Source organism: Dioscorea cayenensis, chromosome 19 (genome assembly GCF_009730915.1).
Source record: "Dioscorea cayenensis subsp. rotundata cultivar TDr96_F1 chromosome 19, TDr96_F1_v2_PseudoChromosome.rev07_lg8_w22 25.fasta, whole genome shotgun sequence".
Taxonomy (NCBI): Eukaryota; Viridiplantae; Streptophyta; class Magnoliopsida; order Dioscoreales; family Dioscoreaceae; genus Dioscorea; species Dioscorea cayenensis.
This window is the reverse complement of record NC_052489.1, coordinates 28,226,059-28,249,040: the sequence shown is the minus strand read 5'-3', so window position 1 is coordinate 28,249,040 and position 22,982 is coordinate 28,226,059. Positions and strand designations below refer to the sequence as shown.

General features: G+C 36.0%; 4 protein-coding genes across 6 annotated transcripts; 1 reads left to right on the top strand and 3 right to left on the bottom strand.

Annotated features, from left to right (window-relative positions):
• Positions 1–534: 534 nt before the first annotated feature.
• Positions 535–7,097, top strand: LOC120250214 (uroporphyrinogen-III synthase, chloroplastic). Its single transcript, XM_039259007.1, has 10 exons — positions 535–809; positions 1,649–1,736; positions 2,338–2,404; positions 3,195–3,313; positions 4,249–4,344; positions 5,023–5,078; positions 5,521–5,606; positions 5,873–6,007; positions 6,543–6,594; positions 6,692–7,097. Exons 1-10 carry the CDS (start codon positions 597–599, stop codon positions 6,704–6,706), a joined length of 927 nt encoding a protein of 308 aa, XP_039114941.1. The 5' UTR covers positions 535–596; the 3' UTR covers positions 6,707–7,097.
• A 484-nt stretch (positions 7,098–7,581) lies between these two features.
• Positions 7,582–13,343, bottom strand: LOC120283830 (CDPK-related kinase 5-like). The gene is made up of 11 exons (XM_039290585.1): positions 12,674–13,343; positions 11,018–11,148; positions 10,625–10,666; positions 10,442–10,550; positions 9,826–9,904; positions 9,420–9,716; positions 9,230–9,342; positions 9,011–9,118; positions 8,845–8,907; positions 8,580–8,747; positions 7,582–8,177 (listed from the first exon to the last, which is right to left on the bottom strand). The coding sequence occupies exons 1-11, from the start codon at positions 13,217–13,219 to the stop codon at positions 8,037–8,039; spliced, it is 1,797 nt and encodes a 598-aa protein (XP_039146519.1). The 5' UTR covers positions 13,220–13,343; the 3' UTR covers positions 7,582–8,036.
• Positions 13,344–13,384: 41 nt separating this feature from the next.
• LOC120283829 (pentatricopeptide repeat-containing protein At1g52620) lies at positions 13,385–18,931 on the bottom strand. Of its 3 annotated transcripts, none has more exons than XM_039290583.1 (5): positions 16,157–18,931; positions 15,479–15,853; positions 14,967–15,317; positions 14,779–14,860; positions 13,385–13,623 (listed from the first exon to the last, which is right to left on the bottom strand). In XM_039290583.1, the coding sequence occupies exon 1, from the start codon at positions 18,881–18,883 to the stop codon at positions 16,466–16,468; it is 2,418 nt and encodes an 805-aa protein (XP_039146517.1). In that variant the 5' UTR covers positions 18,884–18,931; the 3' UTR covers positions 13,385–13,623; positions 14,779–14,860; positions 14,967–15,317; positions 15,479–15,853; positions 16,157–16,465. The 3 variants fall into 3 exon arrangements, with proteins under 3 accessions (XP_039146517.1, XP_039146516.1, XP_039146518.1); XM_039290582.1 differs by having other exon boundaries at positions 13,385–13,618; XM_039290584.1 differs by having other exon boundaries at positions 13,385–13,618; positions 16,334–18,931.
• A 241-nt stretch (positions 18,932–19,172) lies between these two features.
• Positions 19,173–22,365, bottom strand: LOC120283570 (phosphoglycerate mutase-like protein 4). Its single transcript, XM_039290280.1, has 6 exons — positions 22,188–22,365; positions 21,496–21,546; positions 21,309–21,419; positions 20,568–20,699; positions 20,035–20,110; positions 19,173–19,583 (listed from the first exon to the last, which is right to left on the bottom strand). The coding sequence occupies exons 1-6, from the start codon at positions 22,266–22,268 to the stop codon at positions 19,351–19,353; spliced, it is 684 nt and encodes a 227-aa protein (XP_039146214.1). The 5' UTR covers positions 22,269–22,365; the 3' UTR covers positions 19,173–19,350.
• Positions 22,366–22,982: the final 617 nt, after the last annotated feature.

Below are 22,982 nucleotides of genomic sequence, written 5' to 3'. Positions count from 1 at the left end.
TATTTGATTTCCACCTCATTTAATGCATTTCTATTTATACAATCTGATCGCAAGGAAGCATGGCCACAGGAACTCTTATCAACAACAGCAAGATGTACTGAATAGCCAACGATGTTCGAGCTCTATCGCATGACAGCGTCATCGAGAAAAGCTCCTCACCGAGTGGTGAGCTCGATTACTGGCGCTACATTTCGGGAGTTGCGAATAGTGGCATGTACGTGGTGGTTTCATCAGCGTGAAGTCAGTACGTTTGCGTACTGCTCCTATTTGCTCCACCGAGATTTCAGATGCTAGTACTGCTTTCCCTATGAGTACCTCGCTCCTCTTTCCCATATAAGATGTATTGAATACAAATTCTCCTTAGTAATAAAATGGTGATAACGGGTTGTCGACGTACGGCTTATAATCTGGGTCACACATTCATACGTGAGGGTGAAGAGTTAGATTTTGATTTCCGGTCTGTGATTATCTATATAATAATAATAATAATAATAATAATAATAATAATAATATAAATAAAGAAAAGGCTTCATTTCATTTGAACACACACAGTCACCATCTCAGGCCATCTCGGGCTTTTGCATTGGAATTGAGAGATGGTGATGGTGATGGCGATGTTCTCCATCTCCATCCAATCCCTACCTTCTCTTGTTCTCTCTTGTTCTTCTTCTTCTTCTTCTAAACATACGAGTAGTAGATCCCTCGTTTCTTTTTGGAAGCCTCAAGCTTGCTTTAGTACTACTTCTCAAAAGCCCAAGGTCGTGGTCACTAGGGAGAAAGGCAAGAATGCCAAGCTCATCGATGCCCTGGTTCTCTATTTCTCGCCCTCTCCTACTGAACTTTTAGGGTTTTTTTTTTTTTTAATTTTATTTTTTAAATTGTATGTTTTGCATCAATGTTCTGTAAAATGGGGTTTTTCTCTTCTGGTATTGTGGTTTCAATTGCTTGGATTCTTTGCGGGATTCTTGTTTTTCTCGAAGTATTCATCTGTTTGTTTGAGTAAAACCGGAGTTGCGATTGTGCTGCTACCTTTTCGGGCTTTTTTGGTTGCTACTGTAACTTCTCTGCATCTTTTCTGCTTCCAATTTGGTGAATTTTGATGAAATAGGGTTTGTGAATGGGCATTCTTTTCCTGATAATTTTTGTACCTGATACTCTCTGACGCATTTTATTTAAGTTTTTATCTTTTTATTGTTCAGTTCATGATTGTATTTTCTTATGGTTAATATGTGATCCTATACCCTGTCCCTTGATCGTTTGATTTTTTTTATTGTCTGTAACTTTGTTTAATCTAGATAAACAAGCAATTCAGTTAACCGTGTCTGACTTTATTGTGCTCGTTTTTTGTAGCTTCGTTATTCAGTTTATTGTTTCTGAATGATATTCACTCAGACAACTTAATTATTTGTTCGTTTCTATAACTCTTTTTCTTTGTTAATAAAGTAGTAGGTTAAATAGGAAACAATTTAGTGGGGGCAGTGCAAAAGCAGTTACTGTTGCATGAGATGTTATTTTCTCTCAATCTGTAACCCCTATTATGCCTGCAGCCTGATTGCACCAATCACATGTGGGGGTTATACCTTCGTCATGCTATTCCAATCTTCTGCATGAGTTATGTATATAACTCATCAGCCTATTCTGTGTGTAGGGAAAGCATAATGTCAACTGCTTGGAGGTTCCTCTCATCAAGCATGCCCCAGGACCTGATTCGGATAGGCTTTCTGCTTTGTTACGTGGTAAGTGGCAGGATTATGCTCTTATTGTACTTCTATTTCTTGAAGTTCTCATTCTGGTTGTTTGGCTGACTTTGGTCATTCATCTTTCCCTTATATATAAGGTTGTCGATGCATGTGACTTTTAATGTTAGAGGTTCTGGGATAGGGGTAGGTTTGTGTTTGTAATGGCTTATGTACCTGGAATTCAGTTGTGATTGTCAGCCCAGACACCCTTCACGGCCAACTTGTATTTGGATTTCTGATAATATCTTTATCTGTTAGTTTCTTGACAGAATTCTACGGTATTTTTTCCTCAGTATATCACCCATTAACTATTTCTGTTACCTGGCCTTGCTGTAGTTTTATTTAATTTGTGTTGTGTTTTTTGAAGGAATGTTGGCCTTCTATTCATGATTATTTGTTATCTAGGTGCTAAATAGACCATTGAAGCAGGAAGCTGTCTTGCGATCCATTTTGAATATCTACCTAAGAATTGCTGTTGACTGAGATTATGAATTTAGTTAGAACACACTTCTCCTTCATTTTTTTTTTCTGACCATCATGCAATATTTAAGGTAATATTTGAATGAAATTCATGATAAATCTCTTTTCTTATTATCAGAAAGTACATTTGATTGGATCGTGATAACTTCTCCAGAAGCTGCTATTGTTTTCCTTGAAGCATGGAAGTAAGAGCTCGCATTCTCAATTTATTTTTCACAATTTATTGAGTGATATTAACATTCTTGTTTATCATAATTGGTCATGCAAAATAATGATTATATTGGGGTGTTATGGTATTAATGAAGTTAATTTTATTCTGATTGATCTGGAATAATGCCAATCTTGAAAGAAGTCTTTTTTTTTTTTTTAAAATTATACTAGATATATAATTTAAATTTTTCCAAATGCTTGTGTATATACTGCTTTTTTTATGAACAATTCCAACAGAATAAAACTTTCATGGAACATAGCCTCTGCAAACAGGCTCTAAATATTTAAAAACAATTTCCTGTGACATAATAGCAGTCAACCTGAAAACATTTGTGTTATAGAATTGAAAAGAAAAATGCTTGCATTTTGTTCTTGTTGGACATTATATGATAAATTACACCTTAGTGATCAGATTCTAAATTTTTACTCACTAAATAATTTCTAATGGTTCCTGTAAATATATTACAGTAAAAATACCATGTGCCATCGTTTGGTATAATCTGTTAATGTTATTAGATTTAGGAATATTTATTTTGAACATTCCATGATATAGTCACTAATCCTTCTTAGAAAAGCATTCCACATTTTATCTTCTTCCAAGCTAGTTTTGTTTTATATTGGCCTCTGACACATTTGAACACTATTATAAGCAATTATATTATTCTATTACTCCATGTCAAATTTTTTCCAGCTTGCATAAGAAGTTTAAATGCACACAACGCATGTTATGTAAAATGAAGAAGATAATTGGAAGTGACAACTCAGGGCTGCAGGAACTCCGAAAGTACAACTAGGAGTTGTTGGAACTGGTACAGCAAGTACATTTCATGATATATCGCAGTCACTTAATCAATATCTCGAGATAAGGTTTACTCCATCCAAAGGTATGCAATATGCTGAAAGCATGTTTGACATCATTCCAACTTACTGTTTTTGGACAAGCATCATTTATGTGATGAGTGTAACGATAGGTATATCTGTAGTAATTAGAAAGCTGCTTCTTTACAGTGTGGTACTTGGATCAATTTTTGTTGTTGTCATCCCTTTTACAGTAGACTGTAGTACTTTATTCTCTATAAAATGCTCAGAATGAAGTGCTAAAACAAAAATTCAGAGTAATGGTTATTAGCATTTTTAACCCACAATAAAGATGTGATTATTACTTTTATCTAGCATTTGTCATTTTCCTTACGCACGAGTGTTCCCTTGCGTATTTGTTCTTATTCTTTCAAAATTTTAATATTTTTAAAGGTCTAAATAGAAAATTTCCCGTTTATTATTGAAATGTTAGTTATGTATCCGTGAGGGCTAGCAGATATGGTTCTTTAACCAAATGTATTGTCTCACCACTCTCAATATAGTAACTGGCTTTAATATGATACTACACATTCACACTTTCATCGAGAAATAAGATGTGGCCTAATTAGGGGCACAAACATTTCAATGCAATTCTCCACAGATTAATTTTGACCTTTTCCTTTGTTAGATTTTGGTTTCAAAAAACACTTATTGATTCAGGTGCTATACATTATCTTTGGTGTATTGGGTTAGACTAAGTATGCGTATTGTATGTTTCTAGGTATAAAGAGTTATAAAGAGTACACCATCGGTATGCAATATGTTCCGTCTATTCAGCAAACCTGCTATACCAAGGGTGTTAAAGTGATATGCAATTAAATTAGTGAAGATAGCCATTCTTTTTGTTATTGGTGAGATTTTGAGGGAGAACAATGGTAGTTCAATCACTCCATTTACTTGGCGTAAAGAATGTATCATCTGCTGACTCTGCTCTTAGTACTGAATATCTGTCCCCATTCAGCAACAGGGAAGGTATTAGCATCAGAACTTCCAAAAGTTGGAAGCAAAAGCTGTACCGTTTTATATCCTGCCTCTGTCAAGGCAGGAAGTGATATAGGTGAGTATTTGTTTGTTATTGGCATATATAGTTATTTTCCTTTTTCTACACCCTTTTGATTTATTCTTTTGCATTCAATACCTTGGATGCTGTCTTCTTTTTCTAGTTAATTTTTCTTTATCTTCAGATATTTGTTTCTATATTTTTTCAACCTTTCATCTGAGTAAATAGGGAACTATAATGAGTAGATCTATATGGCTGGTGTTATCATATTGATTTGAAGACAATTTTTTTTTTATCCCAAAGCATCAGTTCCATCACCAGAATCTTAAGCTGAGCCATTTGCTACTGGCATAGTGAATCATTTTTCACCATTTATTCATGTTGACAGTGCCAGTTTAAATAAATCTTCTTTTGTTGACTATGGGACTTAGGCTACTGTGTTTATTTCAAACAACCATGTCCATGTCGAACTAATGATTGGCTTTAATATTTCCTACAAAGAAAAACATTTCCATGCTTTCTAGAGGAGCAAATATTTTTTACTGTATCCATGAAATGTTCTTTAGAAACCAACTGCTAGGCTGCATGTTGACTTATACAATTTCAGTTAAGGAAGATTTGCATCAATCGAGATTTGTTTTACTAGCCAAGTTTTAGGCTGCTTGTTGGTTCATTTTATCTAAGTTTGTTCAAATTCTGTTTACTAAGAGTCCTTGCATTTGATTCTTTTTGCAGAGAAAGGTTTGTCTGATCGGGGATTCCATGTCACAAGGCTGAATACATATAATACTGTAAATCTTTAATCATTGTTTATAAGAGTAATTCTTTGGTATAATCTCAATTGCCATGCCTTTTTCTTTAAACATGCTATTCATACTCGTAGTGTTTGATATTCATATACGAGTCCTCCTGAGTGCTGTATTGATATATTCAAGATGAACCCCATGCCTTGCTGATGAATGATCTAGAGCTATTGACTGAACAAATTTGTGAATATGCACATTTTGTTGTTAGGCCATGTTTTGTAACTTTATATGGAGTGCTCTCACAAGAATAGTTTGCATGATGGCCTTACCTTTCATCAGGACATTTTAACTTTTATGATCAGTATGGACATAGAAGTAATGTATGTAGGTCTTGATCCTAGGTAACTCATTTTAGCTTGAAATGATGAAGTGACAGAGATTCCTCTTGTGTCATGGCGCCTATATCTATTTTGTTTTACCTGTTTAGGTAGCCATTCAAGAGGTAGATGCGATGGTTCTTAAGCAAGCCCTTTCTACTCCAGTTGTTGCTGTAGCTTCTCCTTCTGCAATACGGTAAATAATAAAAGCCTCTTGTTGCCATGCAATGATTGGTAAATATAATGTTATATGTTGTATGTTCTTAAAGATATCTATTTCTGTTCATTTATCTGTCTGGTTGTCATTATCCGTCAAAAATTACTAGTTTGCTGTTGGTTCATTAGTAGTTCAGTGTTACTAGTCTTGTTGTCATCTTACCCTGTGAGCTCTTTGTATGCTTGATAGGCTGCTGATTGTAAAATTTTATGCAATGTTTCTGATAAACTTTTTTCCTTGATCAGTGCTTGGAATAACCTTATATCAAATCTAGGCAATTGGGATAATTCTGTTGCTTGCATTGGTGAGACAACTGCTGTAGCTGCAAAGAAATTTGGTCTGAAGAATGTATACTATCCAGCAAACCCTGGTCTTGAAGGGTACATTACTCAGTCTTAATTTTTTCACTTTTCATATTGTTGATTATACTGTGCTTTGCCTGAAGTTTATTTATTTTTGTGTTCGTGTGTTGGGATTGGATTCCGGTATGTTTTCGTTCTAGCTTTGATTTTGTTCAAGTGGACTATATGGACTTGAACTGATAACTGTATATTTGATGGCACTGGCACATTTTTCTAACAACTTTGCGCTTTTAATCTTTTAGTTTTTCTAAGTTTTCTTTTAAAGAGCCATGTCGATAGGAATTAGAGAGTAAATAGATAAGACAATTACACAACACAAATTCACAATATAGCTCATTTTGTTTATTAGATGATTGACTTGCCTCCATTCAGCCGTTTAAATGTCAAGACTCCCTTCTTGATTAGTATTGCTCAAACTATCTACAAATTTTGGTACCAATGACTTCTCAGTTTTAATAAAAATTTTCTGATCCCAATATTGATCTATGCTTTGATGATTATAGAATCCTTATTTGGCAATCTCTTTAACATACTAGAACATTAATGTTGGCAGGTGGGTTGACAGTATTCTTGAAGCTCTGAGAGCTCATGACCGACTCCAAAAGGTTATATGTATACATGCCGATATTTTAGATGAAGCATTCTTATACATTTTAATCTCAGGATGAGTAAATAAAAGACTCTGCCTTTTTTCTTCCTCAGGACCTTGCTTCTTGAATGCGGAGCGTGCAGTAACTCTGCAACCTTAGAAAGTAGTTGTATTCTTAATTGTTGAAAAAGAAGGCTGGTTTTGTTTTGTTAGTGATGGTAAGCTTCATATTTTACCAATGACACGTCATCGTCTGAAATAATGGACTGGTTACTGACTACTGAGTGCACTGTGGGGATGATAATGCTGGAAAATGATGGTGGTGGTGCTGGGTGTACGCTGTTCTCGCTTAAATGAACTGACTTTCAGGATGAGAACATCAAACCATGTGTTATTGTTCATTTATGGATATCATCAGGGACGGTTTCATTTTTTGATTTTCTGATGTACTAAACAAGCCTTTTATTATATTTTATTATTGTCATTAATATGCATAATGGGATCTCATTTCAATTTTTAGAAAGTTATGTACCGTACAAACTATTTTTAATTGTTATTATTGTTATTTTTCATTATTATAATTTCCAAAAGGAAGATGATCTGTTCTGTTCCACTGCAAAGTTTGTATTGGGTGTATCCTTGACAACTATTATGAACCAGTCTACTGACTTCTAAGCAGATATTCAGATGTTCCCAGCTTTCTCGTAGGCCTGTGAGTCTGTGACACGGTACACAACGAGACACTGTAAGGGCTTGATTAGTGAAACCTGCATATCTATTTTCTCAGTCATATTTGTACTGTTCACATAAACGTACTCTGTCTGAAAATTTGAATTGATAATTGATAAAACAATAATTACAACATCCTGCTTTCTTACATAAATTATGCCACATCCTTTTTTTTTTATCCAGTGGAGTACTGGGAGAGGTAACCAAAGCGGAGAATCCCATATTAATATTATTAAAATTATTCAAAGACTCCAACAGCATTTCTATCTCCACATCATCAAATCAAACAATTAACAGCAAATACAGTGAAAGAGAGTATATACTCTAGTGTCAAATGCCCTAAGTCAGAAGACAGCAGTGCAGTGCCACTGATACAATTTTGCTTGTTCAGATACATGTAAGAACCCTAGACTCCACAGAGACTTTCACACTATAAAATCATAAGCAATGCATCATAGAAATCTAATGACAAGGAGATAAATTACAGGAATTTAAACTAATGTCCTTATCTTACTCATCCAAGAACTACACAAGTTCTGCGGTTTTATATTTCTTCCAAGTCCTGGTGTGACTGATCTCGTGGTGACAACGTGAGAAAAACAAATCACATTGTACAGGAAAACCGTTTCATTTTTAACCAGGCCCCAAATCAGAACTTGGCCAAATGAGTAGACTTGTTCATCCATCTTCACCTAAAGTTGTACAAGTAAATCTAACCAAGATTGCTAGCTAGTGTGCTTTTGCAAGGGCTCGGCTTGATACTCCGTGTAATAACTTTACAAATCCAAGGAAGCTCAATTTCCCATCAGTGTGCCTTATCCAATCATGGAGAACAGCATGCACAGGCAAATTAGGGCCAAGGCCAAGTTCCTAAAATTGCAAAAGAGCATGAGTCAGAATATATATATATATATATGTATATATAAGGGCATGATAATGTAAATAAATAATTATGATGTACTCCCTCCCTTCTGAATTAGGTTTTGTTCTAAGAATTTTTTTTTGTCAAAATAATTGTGGCTTTAGAGTTCCAAGATAAAATTTATTTAATTTTTCCAACAATACTTTTATTCAATCTAATAAGTTATATAAATAAAAGGAGTAATATTTATAATCCCAAGAAAAGATATGGTTCCAAGAACAGGATAGTTTAGTAATTTGGTAGATTTTATATTAAATTTTAAAAAAACTTAATACTATTCTTAATTCTTGTGTAACATCCTTAAATGATATGTATTTTGGAATGGAGTTTTCTGCGTTTGAAGAACTTACTGAAGCAAGCTCCTCAATGACAATGGCCCGGTTCCCATCCTTCTCAAAGAGTTCATAAGCACACCGAGCATGTTGCTCCCATCTATCAAGGCCTTCCAGTTGATGCACACTTAATGTTGCTGCACAGAACTCATCAAAATCCATCCTTCTGTATTGAAGAGCACTCAGCTGGCAATATACATACAGGAATTTGTACCATAATTAAAATGATAAAACAATTTAAATTCTAACAAATAACAAAAGGTATTGATAAAATAGTCAATACCGAGACAATAAGATCATGAACACGAGATTCCTTCATTGCATCTGTTGCATTTTTTAACAAAGCCTGGTAAGGAACATAGAAACAATAATGTTCAGCATCAATAGTCTATTATCATAGCAAAGAAACTAACTCTCCATCTAAAACTAAATTAGTGAAGCTAACCGACCATCTTGACATTCTCAAGAGTTATGCACCCATTTTTATTGGGCTCCAAGAGATCAAATTGCGCTTTTAGATAAAAGAGTTCATCCATGGTCAATGTTTTGGAGAGTGCCTATTCCATAAATAAATAGAGATAAATAAGTGCACTTAGAAAAGCAATGAAAGATGCAAATAAAAAAAATCTTCTAAAATAATCAATAATATAAAAATCTAAGATCTGTACCCTCAAAGCAGACTTTCTCAGAGAGGATGAACGTAAATAGGCTTTAATCATTCGAAATATTAGAATATCCAGGGGCACTGACATGTCAGCATAATTTCTAAACCAAGGATGGCCTGTGAACAGAGTTATCAATCATTATAAAAATTAAGAATGCAAAACCAGGAAGTTTTAAAATTTCAGCAGCACATACTTAAAGCTTGGGCAGCAGTCATTCTTCTACGTGGATCTTTACTCAACAAACGCTTCACAAAATCTTTTGCTTCAGAAGACAAGGAAGGCCAAGGGGGTTCACTAAAACTTGGATCAGCTTTCAAGACTGCTCTGAAGATACCAGACTCAGTTCGAGCCCAAAATGGTCGACTCCCACATAGTAGAATGTATGCGATTACACCAATGCTCCATACATCAGCCTCTGTAGTGTAAGACCTATGCAGGACTTCTGGAGCAACATAATATGCACTTCCTACAATGTCATTAAGCCTTTCATCTGCAAACCCAAGAGAACAATTGAAGCTAATCTAAGATGCTGCCGGCACCTATAATAAGATATATGTAACAAAACACCTCTAGCTCAGTCTTGCCCAGTTCCAACAAACCTGGCTTGACAAAATCAGATAAGCCAAAGTCTATAGCCTTTAATTGGGAGTTTTCATCCTTGGAAGTGAAAAGGAAATTCTGAAAAGAAATACAAACAGTTTTGGAATAATTAAGATGAACAGAACAATAAATATATGCAAAACAATGAGTTTAGTTCATTGAAAGAAAAAAAAAAAATCAACACCATACATCTGAAATAATAAAGTTTGTGCATAAAAAAAATGGGAAATAAAATAGTGAAAGAAAATTCAGTGAATACTGAAAAAGGTGATTGAGATAGGAAAAAAATAAATCACAAAATATAGATTTACTCCTTCAATCTAACAAAATGTAGACTAAGTAAATTTGCAGTGGTTGTTTAAGAACTCCAACTTTTTCTACAACAAAATAATCTATAAATATTAAGTAAAGTTTGCAATTATACAACAAAATCAATGCTAAGGTTATTTGAATAGAAAACAATCATGCAGATAAAAGTAGATCTAAAATCAACATCTATTTGTACTGCTTCCTAAGTCGTCATCACTTAGAAAGAGCTAATGGACAAACAAAATGACATGCAAATTTAGGAACATAAGCATGCACATATATCACTTTGCAGCAGGCAGATATAACCTCTGGTTTGAGATCCCGGTGGACCACTCCTTGAAGGTGACAGAATGCAACCACATTCAAAATCTGTACCATGACAGCCTTTGCGTCATCTTCAGAGTATTTGCCACCCCTGTTCAAGGATTAAATATGCAGATAAATAGCCTGCCCCTAATAATACACAGAGCAATTTGGTAGACAAATTACCTTGAAAGTATTCTATCTAAGAGTTCTCCTCCTTCACATAATCTGAAAATGGAGGTAGATATACATCAGATCAACAAAATTTACTAAAGATAAGCTTAAAATTACTATTGCAATATAATAAGCTCTCCAAGGACTTCTACTTCAGCTTGCTATCTAGCACATAACTATTCATCACACCACAATGCCAACAAGAGGTTAAACTAAAGTATCAAACCAAAAGAAACTAGGCAATTCATATAGGTTGGACCTAAGTAGAAGGTATATTCTAAGTTTATGGTTCGGCAAATGTCCAGGCCATACCAGATGAATAAAATCCTTAAGGTTAGAGCATCAAATAAGGAGATATGGTTATAGGAGCAGTGAAGAGAGGAGCCAATGAACCAAAAAACTTACTCCATTATAATATAAACATTTTCATTATCTTCATATGAATCATAGAACTTGACGAGGTTGCTGTGTCCTGTCAAAGCTCTTAAAATCTTCACTTCTCTCCTAACATCTTCAATTGCTATTGGTGTAGTCATCTGGCAAAAGAAAAAAAAAGTTACAATACAGGAGAAAACAAAGACAGTAAGGTCAATATTAGATACATGGCTAAGATAATCAGAGCACACAGGTAATAGAATATCACCAAGACAGTAATTTGTTCATTCAAGAATGCCACCGAGACAAGTCAGGCATATCAGCTTATGAGTGGCCCTTAGCATTAGGATCCTCATTTGTTCCCTACTCTCAAGGAGAAGTAAGATATGCAGAGTATACATTCACTCTTGAACTCCATATCATGTAAATAAATATTTATTTAGTTGTCTAGTATCTAAGTTGAACTTGTTTGTAATTTTGACGGGTCAGTCTATGTCCTATAATGTAGCCATTATCTAATCCCCTTTCTGCTGTTATAAGTGAATTCCTCAACTCCAGGCATAAAGTATTGACATAACTAAGACAAGTCTGAATATGTGAAGATTAATATAATAAACATTGGTAACATAACCCATCTATCCACACCAAAAATCACGAACATCAGAACATGCCTTTGCGCATTGTTGACAAGAGACGAGAGTGTTCTATACACTAGCAAACAAGAAACCACATGAGTAAATATTATTTACCTATTTGTCATTCTGGCCAAATTGAATCTATTTTCAGTGTTAGAATATTTAAAATCCATTAATCTCTGTATGCATTTCTTTTCTATCAATTTCATACAGGTATGTTGCCGTATCCTATTATGCACATCTCATAGAAACTATTTCTAGCACCTCTCACCCGATGTTCATATATCTGCACAAGCCAAACAATAATACAATAATTATAATAATAATAAAATAAAAAAATAAAAAAGATAAAACAAAGAACCCCCGCTATGGCTGCAATAGATTCAGTAATCAAAGCAAGTTAAAAAATCCACAAAAAGTCAACCCAGAAAAACCAAGGCATTTCTGAAATTAAGAGAGGGAGACACCTTTATAGAAGTAAAATTAATGATAACGCATACAATGCCTTGTATCATATGACACAACTTTTCGAGGCCAAGGAGCTGTGTTTTCTTTTTACCCCGTTAATGAATGCATTAAAATAGTCATAGTATTTGATCTTCCCTGATCAATCACAGATCCCATTAGCCAGTGACTGCAGAAGTAACAATGGAAGACTTCTTTTGTCTCAGAAGATCCTCAAAATTTCCATTTTGACATCAAAGTATTAACGCCACTCATAATCTTCAGAAACATGTCCACTGTAGCACTTTGCACCAATGAAAAGCCCTCGCGAAGTTCAGACTTCACAACTCCATAGCCCGAAAATGTGGCTTCAGAACATCAATGAAAAGGGAAAAGACCCCTATCTATATGAAAGTCCTCAAAGTCTAAACTAAAACCCACTCCAAATAGCCACAAGTATTTAACCTGACTCTATTTAGTTAGCACCGTTTCTTCTCTAGAATTGCTTTGGTTTTTCCATAAAAATGAGCCCTTTTCTTTCAGAATCAGAGATCCAATAAAATCAACATCAAGAAGACAATTGAAGAAAGTTAGATCTTTTCCAGACCTTGGCCTTGGGAATGACCTTCACAGCAACCTGCTGTCCCTTGTTCTCCCCTTTCTTGCACGTCGCGGCGCACGTATACCCAAAATGCCCCCTCCCAACCTCTTGTCCAAGCTCATACTTCCCTGCAAAACCCTTCGAGAACCCAAAACTCTTATCCAAATCCCTCACTGCCCCAGCTTCCCCTCCATCCTCTGGAATCGACGCTTCATTCGGCTTCACAACCCCATGCCGTCTAGCCAACACTGCCCTAATATGCTTCGCCGGCGAAGGCGGCGGGAACGGCTTCTTAAACAACCTCTTCGGCGTCCCCGTCGCCGTCCCTCCACCTCCAGCTGCAGGAGATTTCTTCGAAAACAGACTATGAGCAGGGCTAGGACTATAAAATGGAAAGAAAGGCGATGCCCACGGCTTACTCTCCTTCTCCTCAACCGCCACAGCAGGCGACGCCATCGCAGCAGCGGGCGGACCAGCCGCCGTATGAGGAGAAGGTGGGCATTCCTCCTCCGGCGTGGCCAATCTCGCAGGACCGCTATAGCAGAGCCCCATCAACCAAGCTCCGGAGATCAAAACCCTAGATCACGCCATTGCAATGGAGCTCTCGGCTTCGCTCTCGCTCCCGAGTTGGCGTCGAGGGAGTTAAAGAGGGCAGTAAAGGCGGGCGAGCATTAGCGGTGACCTTACCGCTCCTCAGTCCCATTGAAGGGCGTGTATCGTTTATTATGTTGGTGAGGGGTATTCTTACCGGATGGTGATAGGATTCGAGTGAAAATGAGAGGAGAGAGAGCTACTGCTACTGCGATAGCGTTTGTTGGAGAACGGGATTAATGGGAACGTTTCGGCACCCAGAAAATGGGACCCGAAATTTGACACCGTCGATTCCGTTAGAAAGCGCGTTTCCCGGTTCATCATCGGGAAACGGGAATAGTTATAGGATCGGCGCGTGGTCTGGTCTTCACAAGGAAAGATAGGAATGCATTAAATGAAAATTTTAAATTTTAAAATTTGAAAAAAAATATATAATATCATATCAATAAGATAAATCAAACATTAATTTTATTTGAAAATTACTTCGAATTATAGATATATTTCTTTTTTTAATTTTACTCAACTAATTAGTACTTTATCATAAGCTTAAAACGTGATAAATGTTAGAATAAAAAAATAAAAAAATGATTAAAATAACAAGGGGGAAAAAAAGGACAGTTCATTTGGCAGTTCCATGATCCATGAAACACTGGTCCCAATGTATTGAGACAAGCAAACATGTAACAATGGGTGCAAATGAAGACAATAGTAATGATGTTGCTCCCATCCAAATGCACATTGATTTTACATAAATAAACACTTACTACAAAGTTACAAACCAATGTCATCATATCAAAATACGGAATAATAGAGAAACAAATAGAGAGAGAGAGAGAGAGAGAGAGGTCAATGGCCCAAAGGTTTGACTGTGAAACTAAATGAGAAGACAAGAAAAAATACCCAAAAAGCCACACGAACCATAATAGCACAGACACTTCTTTTTGACTTTTTTTGATAGCGCTATAACTAAACCTCAATTAGCATGTCATAATTTCATTAAAGTCACACAATTTGTGAAATAGTGGTGTGTAGACTCATAGGGAGACATTATCTAGTGTTCTCTTGGCCACTAAATTTTTTTAAAAAAAGCAGAGTTTCTTGGTGACCTGACCACTTAAAATCTTTCATGATTGTTGCACTCCATTCTGTTGTAGCACAATTGACCAGTTGCAGTTGACCATCACAGATATATTATATGTCATGATACAGATGTCTTCAGAAACAGAAATTTATGTGTGCTTGATTTCAGTAAATGTTTTGATTCAATCAAGTAGGTTGATGGTCTAATGTTTCATGGACCCGATGACACTAGAGCAAAAGCATAGTGGGTGGAGTTACGGTTATAGCATTTATTGTGTGATGCCAGTGATGGTGGTATCTCACTATCCATGAACTGTCTGGCAACTAAATTGAGGCACATGGTCCCCAACTATGAACCTTTAGCTTTGGGGAGGTAAATTAATTCATATGCAAATAGAATATGTCAATGTCATGGAAAGAGATGCATAAATTATCCAAACCTTAAATGATGGATTTCAGATTTTGGGCATTGGAGTACATTTGACAACACCTTCCCAGTGGCTGCACACCTGACTTGGATCTCTGAGAGAGTGTGTGGAATTTTGTTAGAACTTCTCTATTCAACCATTCAAAAAAATATATAAATTCGATAATTTTGACGATCAGATTTCAGATGCATATATACTACCTTCTGCTGCTCTGAGCTCTCAATCTGCTATTACTTACACAATGAACAGGTTGCTCAGAATTTGCAGATTTGGTCTGATAGGCTTACAACAAAATTTTTGGGTGTCCAAATGCGGTCCCTTTGAAGAGAATTATTATATATATCCTCTGGCTTTAATTTGAAGAAAGAAAATTTCTTCAAGAGCTTCTCCTCCAGTAAATATTGCATTTGATGGTCTCGCTTTATTTATAATTCCAGCTTTTGACGAATGCTTACCTTTATTATAAGAAGAATATGTGATGGAAAAGGCAGGCTTTCAGACCTCACTTTCTTGTTCAAAGAATGACTCTAAGCTCACCGTAGAATGTGCACCTGCATTTCATATAAAACTCAGCATTTTTGTGCACAATGTTAAATAAGCATCTTTAGATTTATCAATCAGTGGATGCTAGCCGGGAAAGAAACACTATTCAAAAATATTTCAAGGCTAAAATAAAAAAAAGCATAAATAGGAGAGTGGTATGATGACTCACCCACTGTATCCTTTCATTCTTGCAATTCATGCCACTTGAGCTACTTCTCTTCTTGTAACTAAGCTTTAGCTTGGCTTATTCTTTAAATGCATATCCACAAAAGATTTGCTCAATGCAGTTCACTTGAAGTTGACGAAGTTGGCACACAGGCAGCATCCACATGAATTGCATAGAAAAATCACTATCACTAGTACAGGTAGTGATACCACCATCTTGCCTATCAGTAGGTGCAGCACATTAATTTCTTGTCATTTCTTCCCTTGAACCGCATAAGTTCACCATCTATATACTTGTTACAGTTATAGCGTTGCCATTACAATTGTCTGAAGTCGGACTACAGTAGACATCAGTTGGATATGCAGGTGCGATGGCCCTCTGAAGAAGAGTAAAAGTAGTCAGCAGTTGAAGTACAAGTTCATATTTTCTATAAATCAACAGGTTGTAACTTATCCACTTTGTTGAACTAGTATTTTAAAATGTGCGATATGGAGGAACACTAGCAGGATACATCTACAGAAGTCACGAAGGTCGCCATCTACCTAAGTCAAAATGAATTCAAACTCTGAACTTTTCTAGTCATAGTATTCTACAACCATTTCGAAAAGCTGATATATAAGATAAAATGGATTTACATTGCACAGACAAAATAACAAACCAAGAAAGTTTTAAAGTCTTCACCAATGATCTTTGTGCAGCACCTCAGGTGGTTTTGAAGTCTCTATTTATAAGACAATATAACACACACTACTGTCATATTGGGAACCCATGACGCATAAGCAAAACAAATGGATGATTGTCAAATACTTGTCACTAAAAAAAACCGCACGTTTCTTGACTTTGCAGAAAGAAGCTCACCTCATTTGCTACTTATCTCAAGAAAACCCTCTACTAATATATAAGGTGAAAATTGCTTGATATCTTCCATCGTCTCTGCTTGAAGCCAAGTATGATTCATCTCAGAAGAAGAGCAGTTTCTCATTGCTCTTGTCAACCAGCTGATATATCTAGAAGCATTCCTTGATCTAGCAGTGATTGCACTATCAATGAAGCCTCTGAACTCATTCCTTGATTAAGGTATACATCTAGCAACTTTGCATACTTAAATGCGATCTCAAGTTCAATTCTTGGAAAATTGCAAGAAAGAATGTTTCTCCAATCATTTGATCTGCCTTGTTCACAAATTCCATGGAGAAGGAAAAGAAATGTGAGACAATCTGGTGCACATCCTTTTAGAACCATCTCATTTTTCAGCTCTATCCCCTTTTCAACCATCTGATATTTGCACAGGCACAGAATAATAGTGTTATAAGCAGCAGTCTTATGATCCCATCCATCAGATGTCATACTCTTGAAGATGCCCAAAACCATATGTTCTTCATTTTGTTGAAGATCATATTTCTCATTAGAAGCAATAACTGATGCACCATTTGACAGGCCATTAACCAAGTAATGGTAAGTACACTTGTTGGGGATACATTTCCTAAGCAACATTTCTTCAAAATACGCAACAGCCCTGTCAAATATATTTTCTCTACAAAAGCTGCCAATGAGAATGCTATAGGTAACAACATTAGGGGTAAAACCACATGATGGCATCTCTTCAAAGATTCGTTCTGCCCTGTCAAAATTCCCTGACTTACAGAACCCATTAATAAGTGCAGTATAAGTAACTACATTTGGTTTGCATCTACACTTCACCATGTCACCAAAAATCCTTAAAGCTCCATCTAGATCATTGAACTTCACAAAACCATCCATAACAGTTGTATAGGTGAACTTATCAGGACATAATCCATCCACCCTCATCCTATGGAAGCACAAAATAGCATCATTCATCATTCCAAATTTACAGTAGCCTTTGATCATAGCATTATAACATACAACCCCTGGCCTAATGCCTTTTTCTTTCAAAAACTCAAAGATCTTCTTCGCTTCATCAAGATTCCCACTTCTAATAAATCCGTCCATGAGTGTAGCATAGACAAATTCATCTGGGAGGATATTATGGTCAAGCATCTCAGCAAGCAACTTTTTAGCAAATCGAAGCAGTCCTTTCTTGCAGAGCCCACTTATCAAAACATTATAGATACATGCATCTGGAAGCACTCCTCTCTCCATAATCTTTTCTCTAATGACCAAGGCCTCATGGACCTCCCCTCTAACCACAAGCCCATGAACAAGAGCACCAAAAGTAACCAGATCAGGCTTGTGCCCTTTCTCCATCATTTCTAGAATTAAATTTGATGCTAGACCAACCTCTCCATCAACACAATACCTGTGTATAAGGGGAGTATAGCTAAGTGCATTAGGAACCAAGCCCCTCCTAATGGACTCCCTCAAAAAATGTTTGGCATCTCGAATTTTTCCATTTTTTGAAAGTCCACAAATCAAAGTGTTATAAGTTACAATATCCGGCTGGCAATCACTTCCAATCATTCGTCTGAAAACCGCTTTTGCCTCAACTAATGAACCAATCTTACACCATGCATTCAGAAGAGTATTGTAAATTTGTACATTCGGATGCAATCCTTGTGTTTCCATTTGTGCTAATATCTTCTTCACTTTCTCGAAATTGTGTTTCTTGCAAAGCCCATTAATCAAAGCTCCATAAGTCAACAAAGTTGGCAAGAACCCGTTGGACTCCATCTCCCTGAACAGCAAATATCCCTTCCTAATATCCCCACTCTTGCAATACCCATCTATCAGTGTATTGTAAAATACAACATTCGGGATGCAACCAATCCCCCACCGATCCTCAATCAACTTCTTAGCCTCATCCATCCTCCCCTCCACACACAAACCCTTCACCATTATACAAGTACTATAAGTATCTGCCCCACCATCTCTCTTCAGCATTTCATCATACACCTCGCGGGCAACATCAAAACGCTGGCTTTTCACAAGTAACTGTAAAAAAGGATTACAACCCGCAGCACTCGGAAAACCCTCACCCTGATTTCTCATCAAAGAATACACATTCATAGCCTTATCTTCCAAGCCGGAGGTCGAATAAGAATCAAGAAGAGCACTCAAGGCTTCACAAGTCGGCGCCTTTTCCTCATTTTTCATTATTTCCAGCACAAATTCGATATCTGGGAACCGTCTGCACTTGGACAGGACCTGGAGAAGGGCGGAGTAAGCAAAGATGTCAGGGGAGCCGGTGAAGGAGCGGCGGCGAACCCAGGAGAAGAAACTGAGAGCCGCATCGGGGTCGGGAATCCGCGCGATGATCGGTGTCAAATCTTCATCATTAAGGGAGATTTCTTCAAGGGATTGGGGCCAATTGGGGTTGGTTTCGTGGGACTTGAGGATTTGAACAATAGTAAAGGCGAGGTTTCGGATTCGAGAGTCCGATTGGGAGGATTTTGCTGAGGTTTTCAAGCGAGGGAGGAGACGTTTGGACATGAGAAGGCGGGAGATTTTGGAGAAGAAGATGAAGAAGAAAAAGAGGGAACGAAGCAGAGAAGAGAACGGAGAAGCAGCCACGCATGGCGCCATTTAAATATATTTTTACATTTATATATATATAAAAAAATCATATTTTTTTAAAAATATATATATTTTTTACATATTTCTTTATTATTTTTAAAAATCTTTTTATTAAAAAAAATTTCTAAAAATTGAAACTGCCATCATACATTTATATATATACATATATATATAAATATTCTCTTTTCTTTCCCGAGAGAAATCCTTGACCAAATCAACTGAAACAGCAATTTAACAAGATTTAATATGAATTGTGAAAGCAAATACATTGCAGTGTTTTCAATTTATGTTATCTTTCACTCTAAATTTGAGACGGATACAAGTCATGAAGTGAAACATTCTTAATAAAAGTTTTTTGGTAAATAATAATACAAGTGGTAAGGCTAAACTGCATAGAAGTTCTTATCCTCAGCTATGGTACTCTTGATAACACTTATGTCTTGAAGATGGCTTATATCTCCCCACATTTTGATGCTCCATTTACCATTTTCTGAGATTTGTATCACGTTGACGGATGTGTTCAAGATAGTACCATTTGGGAATTTGCTGTTTGGCGCAGCACGTTTGTAGAGTTCTCTCAAGACTCCACCGTGAGTGACAACAATAACCCTCTCACCTGAAAAATTAATCATATATAAGTATCAACTAAGGACTAACCTACACAGTAACTAAATCGTAAGGCTTCTTTGTAAAGGTTAATAGAGTATTGTACTTTCAAAGTGAGACTATACATGAGTAAAGTTTATCAGAAAGCAAGAGTGTGGAGGCAAAGATTTTTGAGATTCAGTAGAAGAGAAAATTTTGGCTGCAGATCAAAGATAGATTGGGTATTAATATTGTAGGGTAAGAATAATTCAAATGAACCAAATAAGGCCTTGACAATGTCTTATAAATCATTTTTCGTTTAAGTTCTCCAACATGACGCGAAAAACAACCAATACTAATTTTGCAAAAAATGTGATCTAGCACTCAAAGAGATTATAAAGATGTAGAATAAGGACCCATTGTCTACGGAACAATACCTAAAGAGCCTTATATAAAAGCCAAAATGGTAACAAAAGCCATACCTTTGTGCTTCTTAGCTATTCTTTCCACACAAGAAATACAACGGTCATATAACTGGTTAAGACTTTCTCCACCACCCTAAATCACAAAGAAATGGAGAATGAGTGAATGCATCTAGAAGGATGAAGAAAGTTAAACAAAAGTAAGTTCATGACAGTGGAGAAAGAATTGCCTCTCAATGACCTCCATCACATGTGTCTCAATGTGATCAATGGTGACATAGGGTAGCAAGATGATTATCAATTAATTGACAAGGAGAAGTGATCAAACAATGATACTTGATTTTTGATTAAATACTCAGAGAGGCAAATTGTATATTTGCATGGACCTAACAACAAATTTTTATCAGGATAACCTTGTGCTTAGACATGAACTTGGCATGTAAAATTAAATGTAGAAAAATATGAAATAGGAATAAAAATAAACATTGATTCACAAACTCCATGAATACCAATGTTAATGTTCAAGTAACAAGATGAAACTTCATTGATACTTTATATAGCTCTATAGGAAGAAAATAAGTTCAGAAAATTACAGGGATGTTCTGATCACTACTTTTAGACAGGAAACACTGGTAAGCCTCAGCTTTGAGCTTTGCCGCATCACGTAACGCCAGACCTTGGAGTTCACCTAGGTGTCTTTCTCTCAATGCTGGATCAAAATTTACCTATAGTAGAAGGGCCATGGATTAGATAACATCACAAAGCGAAAACAGGGGCTTGGATTCCAATAGATTTTTCAATGAATATTCAAAGGCTGGTATCTTAATGAAGTGCATATGTTATCGCTCTCAGGATTACCAAAATTAAATGTGAATCAACCATCAGTACACATTGCTGAAGAAAATATTCCGATGAGTTCTTACAAAATTTTATTCTGCCAAGATGAAACTTAAAATCTAATGCCATCAGAAGCGAGTAGAAATATAAATAGAAAATGCAAGCCTGATGATGATATCCTTCACTAATGCTAATGGACAATGGTGCAGTCACAAGGGGAACAAAACAGAATGATGCCCTAATAGCAATGCACTAGGTAAAGCTACAACTCTTGAAAGGATGACAAAGATTTGAAATCTAAGAGTTCATGATGTCTTAATCACCCCTTATACATAATATCGAATTTATAGCAACATGAAAACACTATAATAATAGATGTTTCACATAAGTATATGATTGGTGCGTATATCATCAGAAAAAAATGCATAACACATGCATTGATGAACAGAGGTTGAACAAAGGTAGAACAAAGGCGAAAATATTTATAGCCTTGGTACCTCACGCAAGCCACAGCTGTTTGCTATTTCCTCAGCAGTCTCAGCAGCTCGCTTCAAATCAGAAGAGTAAATGACAGCAAATTGTGGCTCCTTGGATAATCGAACAGCAACCTTCAAAGAATTGTGCAAATATCAATTATTAGAAAACAGCCAAAAACTTCAAGCGTCACATAAAAGCTCACCTTACCGCAGTTGCTTGTTGTCTCCCGATCTCATTTAGCTCAGAATTCAAGTGTCCCTAATGAATTTAAAAAAAAAAAAAAAAAAAAAAACATCATAAAGCATAACAAGGAGGTAAATTGATTCAAGCATTATGATAATTCATACAAATACAGGGCAGAATCACAGCAGTGGAGGAAGATAGCTCTAATAAAAGAGAAACACAACGTAAGTTTCTACTCTTCTATACGTGGAGGATGGGACAATAAAAGGTGCCCAAAGAAATATATACATATATATATAAAAGAACAAACAGCACAATCACCGGATTATTAGAAGTTTGATCAAGTTGCAAAACCGAAATTTTATCCAAATTTATGGTTCACAGAAATCAACCAGCTGAATTCCTAGGCTGATTAAATTTTGCTTCTTTTTCCTCAAAGAAATCTAGCTCCTTTTGCAATCAAAACCAAACATGCCAAAATCTGAACCCTATTAACCCTAATATTGATCATGGAAACCACCATAACACATTCAAGATCACATCTTTCCCATAAAAAAAAAACAAATAATAAAAATTAAATCTTGGAAGAACCACTATTCTCTGTATCACCAACATCCACATAAACAATCCAGAAACACATAATAACTTATCACAAACAAAACTGAATAAAAAATCAACCAAAAAAAAAACCCCAAAAAAATTCTCAAGAAAAAGACCTGGATAATCTTGCTAGCGTTCCAACTAGTCTCGCCGTGGCGCACAACCACGATCTCTGCGAAGCCATTCAAGGAAGCCATCTCCGATTAGCTTTGAATTTCGATCGACTCGTAGTCCTAGTTTAACCCACAGAGATTGATTTCTAGATTTCCTGAAAGCTTGCGAGAACAAAGCTCCGATAAGGATCCGCTTAACTTTTAACGGATCCGATTCTCTCAGTTAGAGAGGTCCGAAAGACGGGTCCAACTCTTGACGAGCTTCAACCCGCATCCGCTTCAGCGTTATCGGATCCGGGTCTTGAGATTTATTTATTTATTTATTTTTTCTATTTTGAGACAAAAAGAACAAGTCCTTAAATTAGTTAAGGGACACGGAGTTACTGGCTTAAGTATCCTCACCTTAGATTATTGAAGTTTACATAAATTCCAATTTTTATCGAAGTTAATTCTTTTATATTGGATTTGAAATTCTTATTATCATTTTTTTTCTGTTAAAAGGTTTAGAGTTAGTGTCATTAATTATTTAAATTGGGTGGTTTTGACTTGATCCACTTTCTACTTTTAGTTTTCTGAAATATATAACTTATAATTTATTAAAAAAATATATACTCGAATGATGGAAATTAAAAAAAAACATAAAAAAATAAATTGAAGTGAAATTCATTCAAATGATTTTGAAAAAAATTAATCAAGACACCCATTAACGAAACTATGATCAACATGCATTGGAGAAAGTCATGTTGACTATTCCTCCTCATCGTAGAGCCACAGACTGCCACTGTGCACAGAATTACT

Bases quoted from the DNA above. Each gene is read 5' to 3' on its own strand.
- LOC120283830 (XM_039290585.1), bottom strand. From the start codon at position 13,219: ATGGGGCTCTGCTATAGCGGTCCTGCGAGATTGGCCACGCCGGAGGAG. The intron at 9,717-9,825 runs GTTTGTTGGAAC...TTGGGTTTGCAG, and splicing joins ATCTGATTTTGTCAAGCCAG to ATGAAAGGCTTAATGACATT. The intron at 8,748-8,844 runs GTATTGACTATT...GTATATTGCCAG, and splicing joins TTCATGATCTTATTGTCTCG to CTGAGTGCTCTTCAATACAG.
- LOC120283570 (XM_039290280.1), bottom strand. From the start codon at position 22,268: ATGGCTTCCTTGAATGGCTTCGCAGAGATCGTGGTTGTGCGCCACGGC. The intron at 21,547-22,187 runs GTCTTTTTCTTG...TAAATTCATTAG, and splicing joins ACGCTAGCAAGATTATCCAG to GGACACTTGAATTCTGAGCT. The intron at 21,420-21,495 runs GTAAGGTGAGCT...AATTCTTTGAAG, and splicing joins GGAGACAACAAGCAACTGCG to GTTGCTGTTCGATTATCCAA.
- LOC120283829 (XM_039290583.1), bottom strand. From the start codon at position 18,883: ATGTCCAAACGTCTCCTCCCTCGCTTGAAAACCTCAGCAAAATCCTCC.
- LOC120250214 (XM_039259007.1), top strand. From the start codon at position 597: ATGGTGATGGTGATGGCGATGTTCTCCATCTCCATCCAATCCCTACCT. The intron at 1,737-2,337 runs GTAAGTGGCAGG...TCTTATTATCAG, and splicing joins GCTTTCTGCTTTGTTACGTG to AAAGTACATTTGATTGGATC. The intron at 3,314-4,248 runs GTATGCAATATG...GTCCCCATTCAG, and splicing joins AAGGTTTACTCCATCCAAAG to CAACAGGGAAGGTATTAGCA.